The following is a 14,391-nucleotide window of genomic DNA, read 5'->3' on the forward strand; positions in this document are numbered from 1 at the left end:
TTGATTTCCCATCCTGACCCCACCATGTTCCTTCTGTGTGGCCTTCGGCAGAATCCGCGCCTTCTCTGGGCCTCATTAACTCACCTGGAGAATGGGGGAGACAACACCCACTTCATGGGGCTCTTACAAAACTCCAACAAAACCCAACTCGGAATATGACAGGTTTGTAAGACATTTACGTCCCCTTTCCAGGCCAGTGTAGCCCCCTGTTCATTTGCTCTGCTTCCTTTCCTCGTACCACCCTTACTTCGAATGCGTTCACTTGGCTTCTGGCCCTGACTGGACAGGCCTCCCCAGTTCGACGGGGAGGGCTTCAACAGTCCTTTGACGGAGGGTGGATTTCTGGAACAAGAATGAGCTCACACACAATTGATAAACGGGAAAATTGTCCGTCTAATACGGGCTTCTCAACCCCATCCGGGCTTCTCAGCACACTCTGTTTTGTGCTACCACGATACAGCAGCTGGACCCAAACCTCATGTGTGCACACACACACACACATGCGCGTACACACACACACGGGAGTGCGGCCAGCCGCGGGAGCCTGCAGCATTGCCCACGGGGCCTGCCCTTCCTCTGGCTCAACCTGGCCACACACGAGGTTCCAAAAGGGTTTGCTGCGCATTTCTCTCAGATATTTGTACGAAACAAACAAGCAAAGACTAGAGACAGAGCCGGACCATTTTGTGCAAAGCTTCTCCCTGCTCCCTACCTGCAAATGTTGATGCTAATGTCCCCCTGTCCTTGTTTTCAGCATTTGGCAGACCTGATGTTTCTTTGCACACTCCTCCGCCAGCTACCTTCTCCTTGACCTTTTAAAGGTAAAGCCTCATGTGACCACGGGATCCCTTTGCCAGCAGGGAGGTGAGCAGGCTAGTAGGGTTGCGCCGTTCCTTCTACTAAGCTCGACGTCGTTCTGGCGAAGGTTTGCAACAGAAAATGTTTTGAGCGGTTAAAATGTTTAGAGTGATCTATTCTAATTCTATTTCCCTGAAAATGGCAGTTATTTATAGTGTGTGTTTTTGCAGAATGTGGGGATTTTTTTCTGAGGGCTGCATCGTGCTAAAGCAGAAATGCCCACAGTTTGCTTTGTTCGGCGGATACTGTTGATACACGGAGGCCCCGCGGCTCGGCGGAATAAACAGTTACGGTACAGCGTTCTCATTGCACCTGCTTAACTCTTCGCTGAAGTTCAACTCAGCCACTCACTTCTAAGGCTAAGAATGAGGAATTTCTACCAAGGATGCTACTGGGGCGTGGGGTGGGGGCGTTCATACTGGTTTTCATAAACACGCTCAACAAAATGTTTCCAAACATAAAACAAGGTTAACGTCCATGTTCAAATAAGCCTATTCTATCAATAACTTTAAGCAGCTTTTGTTTTATTATGCAAAATCATTCCGTTTTTAATTAGCCAAACGTCCATGCAAGCCAAGTGCACTGCAAGAAGTGCTCTTTCTGTGTAGAGTCTGCTCTATGTGTGACCAAGTTCTAGGGTCAAAAATAAGTTCAAATACGGGCACCTGGGTGGCTCAGTGGGCGTCAGCTCAGGTCATGGTCTGCCTTCAGCTCAGGTCATGGTCTCAGGGTCCTGGGATTGAGCCCAGTTATATATATATAACTCTTATATTGTGGAGTTATATTTCTCCACAATATAACTGTGGAGAAACTATCCAAAAGCCAAAGAAGGACAATGAACATTATAATTTTGAGAGGGTCTGGGAAAATCTTTAAAGTATTTACAAGATTCTCTAAGAGATGTGAGACTTCCTGTCCCATCACAACACCCCCAAATGCAGTTATTTCAGACTCAAAACAAATGAAACAGAATTTCTTTTTAAATGTGTTATTATTATTATTTTTTATTCCTCAAACTTCATCATGGCCATTACCTAAAGTATGGAGGCTTCACTTTAGCTAAAAACCTGGAAGCTAAGAACAGAAAGGACTTGAAAACTCTCCCCATTTTTAAAAAGCTAGCTCAGAATTCCAAACAAAAACAACAGAATTTTGCTTAGACAGAAATCTGAATGGCCATATAGTTCATAGGTCTCTGCACACCCATGTTCAATACAGCGTTATTCACAATAGCCAAAGAGGGAAGTAACCCGAGGGCCCATCCACCAATGATGGATAAACCAAATGTGACCTACATCCCTACAATGGGACACATAAGAGAGTGTCGATGAACCTTGAGGACACTATACTAGTGAAATAAGCCAGTGGCAAAAGGATAAATATGCCATGATTCCATTTATAGTAGGTCCCAAGAGTGGTCACATCCGTCAAGTGGCCTGGTGGTTGCCAGGGTTGAGAAAGGAGAATAGGAAATCGGTGTTGAATGGGTACAAGTTTCAGTTTTGCAAGACAAAAAGAATTGTACAATGAAACCTATAATGCCTCCAAATGGTACACTTAAAAATGGTTAAAATGGTAAATTTTATGTTATGTATGTTTTACCACAATTAAAAAAAGAAAACAGAATGATAGACCCCTTTGAGCAAATATTTAAAAAATAAAAAAAACTTGGGGCATCTGGGTGGCTCAGTGGGTTAAAGCCTCTGCCTTTGGCTCAGGTCATGATCCGAGGGTCCTGGAATCGAGCCCCGAATCGGGCTCTCTGCTCACCAGGGAGCCTGCTTCCCCACTTGTGATCTCTGTCTGTCAAATAAATAAATGAAATCTTTAAAAAAAGTAACAATAAATAAAAATAAAAAACTCACAAAGTAGGATGTACCATCATACTGAGGACTCAAGATGAATGAAAGAATAATTATCATTTCATTTACCTTCATCTTCCTTCAAAGTACCCTATACGTGTATGAAGGAATTCAGATCTTAAAAGATATATTTTTCTGAGATGCACCTCAAAATAATCACCTCGGGGACAGTGTCCGTGGGGAAGTAGAAATAAAACAAGACTTACCCATGGTTAATAACTGTTCTACTCTCTGATGGGCACAGGCAGAGCCCTTCTATTATTTTTTTCTGCTGCTGTATCTGTTTGAATTGTACCATAACTGAACATTTTAGGTAGTTTTTACTGTACTTTAACCATATGAAGCAATTTTTAACCAAACTATCAAGAGCCACTGAAGAGCAGCAAATTCTAAAATATGGGTAAGAAAGAACATTTCTCCAAGGGAAGTGCTCCCTAGATATTTCTGCTTCCGTTTATAGAGAAAACCCAGTTCCTTTTCTTTGGGCTTTTTTAAGGAATAGTTAAAATATAGAGAATGTTTCCTACTCACCCAAGCTTTACATCCCGTTTATGCACGTACGCCTCATCATAAGCTATTATCATCCCCGTTTTACAGATGAGGAACCTGAGACTCAACGAAGCAAACCTGATTCAAGCTCACAAGTATCACATCAGTTTTGATCCAGGAGTCTGACTGCAAGTCCTTGAGCTTAACCAACTCCTTCCTCTGATTACAAGAGTCTCTTTCCCCTTCCTGGCTGGCTCAGGGGGGCCTCACCAATCCCGAGTCGCCAGAATGGGGACGCCTGAATGAGAACACTGAGCTTTCGAAGGGATAAGATCAACACCCTGGTCTCATTGTCTCAGCAGATCCCTGAGGATTTCCACAGGAGCTTAGCTCCATTCGGGTCATGTACTGAGTCCTCACCAAGTGTCAGAGGCGGCGCCCCCTTGGGGCGGGGTGGGGCACTCGGAACTGCCACAAGAAGATACAGATCAACAGAAAAGTTGGTTTAGAAACCAGATGACCTAAAAAGAAGTGAATTTCCTTATCACCCAGTTCTTCCCCTTTTATGCTACTAATCGCCCTAGGATGAGTGGCTTGACATCTGTCTTTGCTGCCATGAAATAAGCTCTGTGAGGGCTCAGATGTTGTCTGCCTTGTCCACAACTCTGTCCCCAGGGCCCACCACGGGGATGAGACACGGCCTGGGCTCAAGCACACAGAGCGAGAGGATCTGAATTCTGAGAGGCATGACTGTTTGCTAATTTCATCGGAAGCAACACAGTGAAGAGGCAAGAGCAGGGTCTTCGGACGAAGCAGTCATTCATTCGTTCATTCACTCATTCGTGCATTTGTGTGTTGGGACACCAGCTATGCACCACTTTTGTGGGTGCTGGGAACGTGGCCGGGAATGACAGATGTCCCCAGCGTCATGAAGCGCACCAGCCCTCCCACTAACCCCTGAGCCATCCTGGGAGTCAGCGTGAGTCAGCCTCAGCGAGCTCAGGAGGAAAACAGGATACTAATAACCCACATGCAACATCATTTTAAGGAAGACGGGTGATATTTGTGAAGAACCGGACATAAGGTGAGCACTCCATAAATGGCAACTATTCTAATTAACAATCAAAAGTCAAAAACCAAATACTAAGTATAAGCCAGAACAAGCGACATATGGCTTTAAATACCAAAGGAAATGCACCTAGAAAAGTTCCGTGACAGAAATGTTGGTAAAATGTGTTCTTTCTATGCGGCACTTTTCTTCAAAATGTTTAGGGATAGGTCATCTTGAATAGGGGGGGAAATCTCCCTAGATTTCTGTACAAGAGAAAAAGGAGCTGTTGAATCAGTTTGCCTGACATTCAAAAGCTTTGTGTGGCCAAGAAAGGTCATGTAGATTTATATTGTTTTTGACATCTTCCAGCAATGACCAAACAGGCGAAATCATGTCTGTTGAGCTTCTACATGACCTACAGCCATGGGGACACTTGGCAAGCCGGGGAAGACTTATCAGGAGGCCTTCTGCAAAGTTCACTTTTTTTTTTTTTTTTTAGTGGGTGATATTTTTAATGAGTTTTTTTTTCCAATTTATTTATTTTCAGAAAAACAGTATTCATTATTTTTTCACCACACCCAGTGCTCCATGCAAGCCGTGCCCTCTATAATACCCACCACCTGGTACCCCAACCTCCCACCCCCCCGCCACTTCAAACCCCTCAGACTGTTTTTCAGAGTCCATAGTCTCTCATGATTCACCTCCCCTTCCAATTTACCCAAATTCCCTACTCCTCTCTAACGCCCCTTGTCCTCCATGCTATTTGTTATGCTCCACAAATAAGTGAAACCATTTGTCTCTCTGCTTGACAAAGTTCAAACCTTTGTCTCTCTGCTTGACAAAGTTCACTTTTTCAAGGAGCCTTGGTAATTTCCACAGTTCCCAAAAAGCGTCCACAAGTATTATCTGTCAATCACTCTCAGGCATTTTCAGTTATATCTCGCTTCATCCTCTCGAAGATTCTGTGGAGCAGTGTGTCAATTCTAGGACAGAAACGAAACTCGGAGAAGGTGAGAAAGGTGTCCAAGGTGGCACAGGTCCTGAGGGGCGCAAAGAATGCACACCAGCCTTCGGACTGGGAGACCCTGCCCTCTCTCACTGCCACTTCCCCATGCGCTTCTCAGCTTTCTTAAAATAGACCAGTTTTACAAAAAAAAATTAAAAATTAAAGAGAACACCATCAAAAGAAAGAGACCTGAATTCAAGCTGTGTGACTGCAGACAAATTGTGTTACCCCTCTGACCCTCAACTGCATCATCTACAAAATGAAAAAGTAGACAAATTCTAAGTTCCCTTTTACTTCTGAAATTCCTGGAGCCAAAGGCTTTATTTAGTTTACATAATATCCAAGGAACTGTACAGACTTCAGAGATATGTAAGATAATAATTCTAAGAGCTTATTAAAAAGTAGAAGCTAGCCAAAAAAAAGAAAGAAAGAAAGAAAGAAAAGAAAAGAAAAAAGGAGAAGCTAGCTATGAAAAGCTAGCTATTTCAGAAAGGACATTATAAGCTTAATGAAAATGATACCACCAAAGCATCCTACAGAACCGCCTCCTTAACTATCCGGAAGACATGAAAATACTTACCTCTTTCACTTTATTAAAAAATTAACAACATAGTGGTTCCCACGGCACATACAAGGTGTTTAATAAGTTTAATTAAACAGAATAATAATCACTATTACTTTTGTTACAGCACTGACTGATGATCTAATATATATCTAATATATTGGGATCTCTACAAGCCACTCCCCCAGGTAACTCATTTTGTCATCAAACAGCTCTACGAAGGAAATCATCTTTGGTTTTCCTTGTTTCATAGATAAGGAAACTGAAGTGAAAGGAGTTAGTTGCTAACCCACAACCCTACAGGTAAACAATGGCAGAGCCAAGATTCAAAACCAAGACCACACAACTGTAGTGCACAAGTTCCTTCCACTTCTTAAGAAACCGTTTACTCGCTCAGCACCAGGAAGGAAAAAAAAATGAGGAGGCTCCCAGACTTACTCTTAAGAAAACCAGCTAATGTCACAAAGCGGCCATTTCCCTCTATATTTTTTCAGAAGACAGAATAGCAACTTATCTCTCTGGATGGGTTCTTGAGCCAAAATATCCCAGCCTACACCAGGTGGCAATTTTAATGGAACTGGAACCAAGTTCATGACCCTCTATCAGAGTTCCAGTGTCCTGAGACCTTTATTAATTGAATTAGGCACAAGACAAAGGGAACTGAAAAGAGGGTAAGCTAAATATTCATATTGCCTTGGGCAAACGGCAGAGAGAAGTGGGCCTCTTTTTCCCTAAGGAACCGGGTACCCACTTTATCATTTACAATTATTTTATAATTAGATTGGTATTTTATAAGACAGAAGTCCCTGTCACCCTGATCTTCCAACGTCTCCTCCTCACTGCTATGAGAGGGGACTGAGGGCCAAGTATCTGAGTTGCTTATTTCCCACGATTCCGTTTTTCAAGGACACTAAACATTTATAATGTCACCAAACTATCCAAATCCAGAATATTTCCATATTCTCTGCAGTGAACACATTCCATCACCACACCACCTAAAAATACCCTGCTTTCCATCACTCAGTAGAACCACAAAGGTTATTAGGAGGCAATAAAATCCCTAGACAGTTTCTCTTTCCTACATCTGCACTCTCTTCTGATCAATTAGATTCGGGGAGGCTGGAGGTGGGAAATAAAGGAAATAAAATTCAGGCCACAAATCCTTATCTTAATCCCACAAAGCGCACCAGCAAGCACCAACTGGTGAGGGAAAAGCTCAACCGTGCAAGGCTTTCCTGCTTCGAACACAAGTTAATTATTACCCAAAATCCATCATTGAAGTATTACTCATAAAATGTCTGCTTCTCAGCAAAAAATATCACAGATGCCGGCCCTATTCCATCTCAGGGCACATGTCAGTATTTATGTCACTGAGGGGAAAATAGGTCTGCATTTGATTCCCACAGATTAAGCTCGTATTTATAGTAGACAATCTCCCTTGGTCCAGAAAGGTGCTTTCAAATAATCTAATTTAGAGAAGACACTCCATTTTGGAATTTTTCAGCAATGGCAAGACACGTCCCCTGGTCCCTACCCCCCATCGGAGCCCCTAATCAAGAAATCTGAGGGCTTAAAGGCTCGGGCTTTTTTGTGATGATCTATTTGCAAACATCCCTCTCTTTTCTCCTGGGTCTTTCTCTTATCAGTTACAAACATTCTTCACCAGCACCCTAAACCCAGAAAGACCAAAGGTAAGTAAGGATCAAAAATGTCAATGGTTATTTTTTATAATGGAGTTGGTGCGGGGTGGGGGGAGGGTATTGACACCCTTAAGACTGACCAGATTGGACAATCGTAAAGGGACAGAGGCACGGAGTTAGAAAATGTAGAAAATGTCAGCTAACTCCCACACACACCCCCAAGAGACTAGGAATGTCAGTGGCTTGATTTCTTCCAAAGAAGAAACAAGTTCCTCCCCTTTCTTTTGGGTACGCGTACTCTTCTGGAGCAGATGGATTTCCTAGTTTTCGAAGGCAAGGTCTAGGTCAAGCCAATCAGAATGGGTGATCGTCCTACTGGGGTGACAGTTCCCAACGCACCTTTCTGCAGGAAAGGCCAGTGGGCCCCCCTTGCCTTCAAGAACAGAGCAGTGCGGCCTTATAGATGGACATTTTGCCACACCACGTGCCCGGCAACATATCAGACCCCGTGGCACATATGCGACCAAGTTTAAAAGCATCCCTCCAAAGGCACCCAAACCAGAATGGAATCTGCTCTCTTCCCCCAAAAGGCGTCATTTTCTCTTTTACAACTAAACAGAGCATCACCTCAGGGAAAACGTACCTTCACGCTTTGGTCTGTTTTGAAAAGAAGAAACTAAAAGAAGCAACAGGAAGGAGCACAAGTACATGGCAGATGAAGAGAAAAGCAGAGCAGAGGACGGAGCAGAAGACGGGCGGGCAAGGGGACGGGAGGGACGGGTGCAGGTGTGGCGGACATGCAGGTCTGCTGTCCCCCAAAACACGGTCAACCCACTAAGGTAGCAAATGAGGAAAACATGACGGTTTTCTTTTCCGGCAGCTGAACCATAAATGGTTGCTCCAGTAGCATCAGAGATCATTGGTCATTTCGAGCATTCTTGCTGGTGAGAAGCCAGCTTTCCAGCCAATTTGAAATACTGGCCCCAAGATGCCCTAGATCTTTTGTTTTTCAAATGCAGGAATGTCAGCCGCTGGACAAAAAGTGATGTATACTGTCTAGTGGGCAGCATGCTGGCCAGACACCCAATTCGGGATGTGTCTCCCGGTACCCCGGGTTCCGGCTCAGCCATCCTCTCCAGCCACGGCCACGCCCCGAACGAGGACTCTGCCCAGAACAGAGCAAGAACGCCAGCGGCATCTGAACAAAACTGAGGTCTAAGCCATCACCTCCGCAGATGTTTCAAGAAGCTAGCCCGAAGCCAGGACAAGTTGGAGTTCAGTCGGTCTCTTCTTAAGGAGGTTGATTACTTCTAATTCCATTCTAGCTAATACTTGCCTGAAAGGAGCCCAGGAAGCCCGAAAGCCCCGAAATTAAATGTGGACAAGCCTCCTATTTTACGAGCTTTTAAAGTGTTCTCAGCTACATAAAACAGTAGAACCGCTCTCACTTCAGTCACTGGCTTAGGAAAGAAAACAGCATTAGGAGTTGAAAAATCAGTAAGGCATGTATTTTGTCCATATGGATTTTTAAAGTGTACCTATGACATCAAATGAAGCCTACAGAGACCCTACATTTTTTAAAAATTCTTTCAGTGAAGTGTAATTAACTTGCAATGTTATAACAGTTTCAGGTTCCAACATACGGATACAACAACTTTACGTTGTTACTCAGGGCTCACCACACCAAGTGTCAACACCGTTTATCACCATACATTTTTAAGATTTTATTTATTTATTTGACAGACAGAGATCACAATAGGCAGAGAGGCAGGCAGAGAGAGAGGAAGGGAAGCAGGCTCCCTGCTGAGCAGAGAGCCCAATGTGGGGCTCTTTCCCAGATCCCTGGGATCATGACTTGAACAGAAGGCAGAGGCTTTAACCCACTGAGCCACCCAGGTGCTCCCATTATTACAATATTATTGACTAATTTCCCTATGCTATACTTTTCATCTCTCCGACTTATTTATTTTATAATTGGAAGTCTGTATCTCTTAATCCCTTTTATGTATTTCACCCATCTTTCCACCTGCGATCCCTCACATTAAGCCAGAAAAGCTGCACACAGACATCCCAGTCTGACCTGCAGGTCCCAACCTTGACCGTGAGGCAGCGAAACTGTGGCCCCCAGCTGGCACCATGGTGGCCCTCACTCTGCTTGGGGCACTGTCATCCTACACACTGTGCATTTTCTTGTAACATCACTCCAGGATTCTCCACCAAAAAGAGACCCTTGGAAATTTCCATTCATTTGGAGGAGCTCCTACAATCCCAGTGAGGCTAATCACTAAAGGAGAGACAGCTGACAAACAGGAGAAAGGCCTGTGTCCCAGCACTTTGCTGGGCCTTCCACTTTGCGAAACATTCACTGAATCCCCTCTCTCAAGGGAAGGTCACTACCACCTGTTGTTCATTCACGGGAACTCCAGACTAAATGGCAACAGCGCACGCATATCCTCCAGGTGTGGAAGTTAGGAGAATCCTTAACAGTAAACAAGAGGTGGACTGTGGGGGAGGGGAACGGAGAGACGGCTACAAATGTTTCTAGCCCAGGACCTACTACTTCCAAGAACAGTGTGGCAGCAGTGAAGCAGAGTAGAAAACCCCCACGTGTTGATAAAACATCTCTGCCCTGCTAGTGCGCAATGCACTGTGGTCGAGAAGTTCTTTTCCAAACCGGTAATTGAGTTCGTGATGGAGAAGCATTTGTACCATCGTGTTTCTTCCTTTAAGCAGGTGGAGCAGATGAAATACCCCAGTACCATCCACAAGTCTTAACCCCACCCCCGGCTCTGCTGCTCTTCGCACTACGATTTAGCCGCCACTGAAAATTTATTAAACGTAAAGTCCACATACCATAGAAGACACAAGAAACTGGTAAAAGGGTCACATGAAACCATGAGGTCGGACGACTCTATGTCTCCACACAGACATGGGCCACTTCGATGTTTCATTACATAAATTATCTGCTACTTAGACATTATTCTGAATATCACAAACACAAAACGTGTGTGCTTAGACAATAAAAGAATACACAGGCAATCCACAGTTACGCAGTATGGGTACAAATCCCCGAACTGAGTTATTTTTTTTTTCTAATAACGATTTTTCCGAGAAATATTTTCTAAAAATAAATTGTGTCATTAATACGAAACAAAGAGCAATAAAAGGTGGGCAAAATAGTAGCATAAGCAGTTCCAAGCTTAACCAACCAAATAATAACGTTTAAAAGAATGAGGCCTCATAGTCCCTCCCTAAGTCACAGTCTGTTAACTTACCAGGAGCACTAACAGCAATTCGGGGCGATACAACAATTTACAGAATAAATTAAAAATGAGGGATAAGAAGCTTGGGTGCATTCTATAATCTAGGAACTATTTCTAAAGCTCCTAGCCTCATTTTTTCATCTATTCTCACAATAACTGACTAAATGAGATACATGGATTCGTGTCACACCGAGTTTATTTCTAATCAAGATAAGCGTCAGGTGGCTGATCAACGTAGCCTCATCTATCTCTAAAGAACCAGAAAAAGAACACAATGTTTGACTGAACAAAAGTAGCTAAACACTAGTTTTACACCCAAAAGTCCACCTCTCCACACGCAATTTACAGAACTGACAATTGCCACCTCTTGCTTATTATGTTAAAAGCATACCAAACAAAGAAAACATTGTAACATATTTAAAAACACACAACTGTCCTCCAAACAGCTCTTCTCAGAACAAACCCTACACAGAATGGGTGGCAAATATCCAGTTTTTTTCAATTGATGTAGGAATACAAGAGTAATAATTTAGGCTCAAGTGGATTATGTTCTTAATTTATCCAGCTGGGATGTTTTAAATCTAAAATAGGCAACTAATCTCCAGTTTTCATTTCCTATCACACTGCATTACTGCATTGTCCCAGACACATAAAACAGTACTGTCTGTAAAGCGAGAGAGAAAAAAAAAAAAAATGCTAACATTGTGTCAGGATGCCCATGAACCTTCACATTAAGGCAGTAACAATATTCCCTCAAACACATATTCACCACCACCTCTTAATGATTTTGGCCCACACCGCAGGAGAGTTTAGATTGGGTGCAGGTGAAGGTAGCATCCAGCTTTTCAGCTGTATTCATGAGAGAACATACAGAAACTTCGCTGGGACTCCTATGGGCTCATGCTGATGAAACCTTTAACAATCTTCCTGATTCCAAGGTATGATTTCCTTTTTGTCCCTGCTAACATAAACTAAAGAAATCATGCCCCATAAGCACTACAGATAATATGCTAAAGAAAAATAATCCCAGCATAAAAGGCAATAGAAACGACTGGTACAGAAGTTAAATCAAGAATACTGCTTCCTTCATTTTAGAAATATTGTTGCGACCAGAATGAAGTTACCTAAGCAACCATTCTAAAGCACACACAGTATTCAAATGTTTCTGTATTATGGCGGCTCGGTGACTAGAAGTTTGTTGCTGATAGCATCGTTATAAAATGTATAAAACTGTCAGATCGGTTTGTGGTGGGGGGAGGGGCTCTAAATATAAAGGTTTAACAGTCATATGGCATTGAAATATTCATAAACAAAGTTGTAAAAATAACCCACAGTAAAAAATATAATTTAGGCTAAAAAAAAAAGAATTATTTAGTCATAAGTAAAATCTTTAAACCAACCATAGATTCACAGACACATTCACTCTTGTTGCAGAACTGCAAAGTGGTCTTTTCATTCCTAACGTGTTATACATTTACATAATCCTTACAACCCAAAGGCTGAGGGGGAGTACATCAAAGCACTTCTGAAAACTATTATGCATAATTATTATGCTTATGTATAAAAGCACATGTATCAGAAAATATGTGGGATGCCCAAACTTCCTGATAATTCTGACTGCAGGTTAATCTACAGGAAATCAGCAGACAAAGGAGCGCGCAGAGGATGGCTGGCCTCATTTACTTCATTGTGTCTCTACACAGTGAGAACATCCGATTATCGAGTATGGTGCGCAGTACTTGGCAATTTGGGAAATCCACCAGGTGACAACATTGATATACACTCTACCCCCGGGGGTGGGGGGAGGGGGAGAATCAAGGCAGCCGAAAGTTTCCCTCTCTCTAAGAAAGTGAAGAAATTCTTACCTTTCTGTACACCAACATGTTGGGGGATTCGTCCGCCACCCCGTTGCTGGTCTGCCCGTAATTATTCCCCTGGGCCATGTCACCCCACACTTGGTCTGCTCTCGGATACTGGAATTACTGGTGTGCGCGCTGCAAAGAGCCAGGGAGACCTCAGTCAGAGGCGAACGGTGGTGCTCAAGGGGGGCTGGAGGGGAGGCATGTGAATCCTGTTCATAACCCACAGCCCCCACTGCACATGGAGCACATGTACATGACTTACATGTCCAGGCTGACTGCAGGAAGTGGCACAGAAATAGATTTAAAAAAGAAAGAAAGAAAGAAAACTGAATTTACACCTACAGTACCCTCAGGGAGTTGTAAGAAATGACAATCATAAGCATTTGGCTGTGGTTTTAACGGACTTCATCTCCTGGATACTCCTCTTAAAAAGTATCTGACGCTCGCCTCCAAAACCCACGGTTACCATTCCTGCGCTACAGAGTTCTCCTGCCTCCCAGTACTTGCATCTGGATGATGTTCTCCCAAGAGGGCGGAAAGGAGCCCCCTGTGGCAGCACACACGGTCCCAGGTACCTGGCTACTTGCCCCGCCGGCAGCGCAGCAGGCAGGCCCATCCGCGTGGCATTCTCCCTTCGCCCCCCGGGTCTCCCACACAGAGCCCGAGGAGCTGCGCCCACTTCCACCTGCCCGCCCGCCCGCACTGCCCGCCACCGGGTCCCCTCCTCTCCCACTCCACTTGGGAAGTCCGGACGGAACCCTGCCCAGGCTTTGCCAGAAGGCACCAGAATCCGTCTCAGCCCCAGGACCCGGTGGGAGTCCACCCTCGGGGCAATTACCTGGGCTACCGTGGGTCTCGCCCGCCTGCAGGAACCTGAGCGCCACCAGCCCAAGAGGAGCAAACCCGGGAGCCCCCCCACCCCAGCTCCCGCCGCCCGGCTCTCCCGGCAGCACAAATGGCAGCAGTTTCAGCACCGCGGACCTGGGCGAGCGCGGCGCCCGCAGCCCGGCTGGGGCGCGGGGCTCCCGGGGCGGCCGCGCGGCGGGGCGCCGAGCGAGGGTGGGTGCGGGGCGGGGGGCGCGGGGCGGCGCCGCCTCCTCCTCCCCAACCACCTCCCCTATTTACCTCCTCGGCCAAGGTCACGGCCCCGCGGCGTCTGCGCTCCGGGGCGGGCTGGGTGCCGGCACTGTCAGCTGGCGGCAAGCGGAGCAGCGAGGCAGGGCAGCCTCATCACCCTCGGCGGATGCGGAACCGCGCGGCTCAGGCCACCGCCGCCGTGCACGGGCGGCCCCGGCAGCCCGCCGCTCGCGCCCGCTCCCCCCGCTCCCCCGCCGCCCGGCCGGCCCGCTCCCTCCGCCGCCTCTGCTCCTGGGCGCGGGGACCCGCCGAGCGCGCGCGGGAGCCGAGACGCCGGCCCGTGCGCGCGACTGGGAGGCGGGAGGAGGGGCGGTCACGTGGGCCGGGCGGCCAGAGGTGCGGGCTCCCGGGCTCCGCGCTCCGCGCTCGCCGCCCCGCCGGCCGCCCCCGCCGGCCGCTCTCGCGCCCCCGGCCCGGCGGGCGCACAGCACGCGCGGCAGCCGGTGTCCGCGCCGCGGGCGGCCTGGGGACCCGAGCGGGGCGGCGAGCGGCCGCCGGAAGGGCAGGGCGGGCGGGCGGATGGAGGGATGGAGGGGTGGAGGGAGCCCCACGCCGCCGCCGCGCTTCATCACGTGCCCGCGGACTCCGCCGGCAGCGCGAGGGCAGCGGATGATTGATTATCGCTGCGCTTAAGTGACGAGCGTGGAGAGACACGAGGAGT

The 14,391-nt window shown here is 46.3% G+C and overlaps 1 protein-coding gene across 3 annotated transcripts in view; it reads right to left on the reverse strand.

Annotated features, from left to right (window-relative positions):
* The window catches only part of RGS7 (regulator of G protein signaling 7), a 503,370-nt gene extending 489,631 nt beyond the window's left edge, over positions 1 to 13,739 (reverse strand). The window contains exons 1-2 of one of the 3 annotated variants that reach the window (XM_044267012.1): positions 13,719 to 13,739; positions 12,597 to 12,725 (exon numbers count right to left, since the gene is read on the reverse strand). In XM_044267012.1, the coding sequence (XP_044122947.1) occupies positions 12,597 to 12,674 (78 nt within the window). In that variant the 5' untranslated portion in view covers positions 12,675 to 12,725; positions 13,719 to 13,739. Of the gene's footprint in view, positions 1 to 712; positions 742 to 12,596; positions 12,726 to 13,718 lie in introns of those variants that run through there. The other 2 variants (XM_044267013.1, XM_044267014.1) reach the window with 2 other exon arrangements.
* Between the last annotated feature and the right edge of the window lie 652 nt (positions 13,740 to 14,391).

Source organism: Neovison vison, chromosome 10, assembly GCF_020171115.1.
Source record: "Neovison vison isolate M4711 chromosome 10, ASM_NN_V1, whole genome shotgun sequence".
Lineage (NCBI taxonomy): Eukaryota > Metazoa > Chordata > Mammalia > Carnivora > Mustelidae > Neogale > Neogale vison.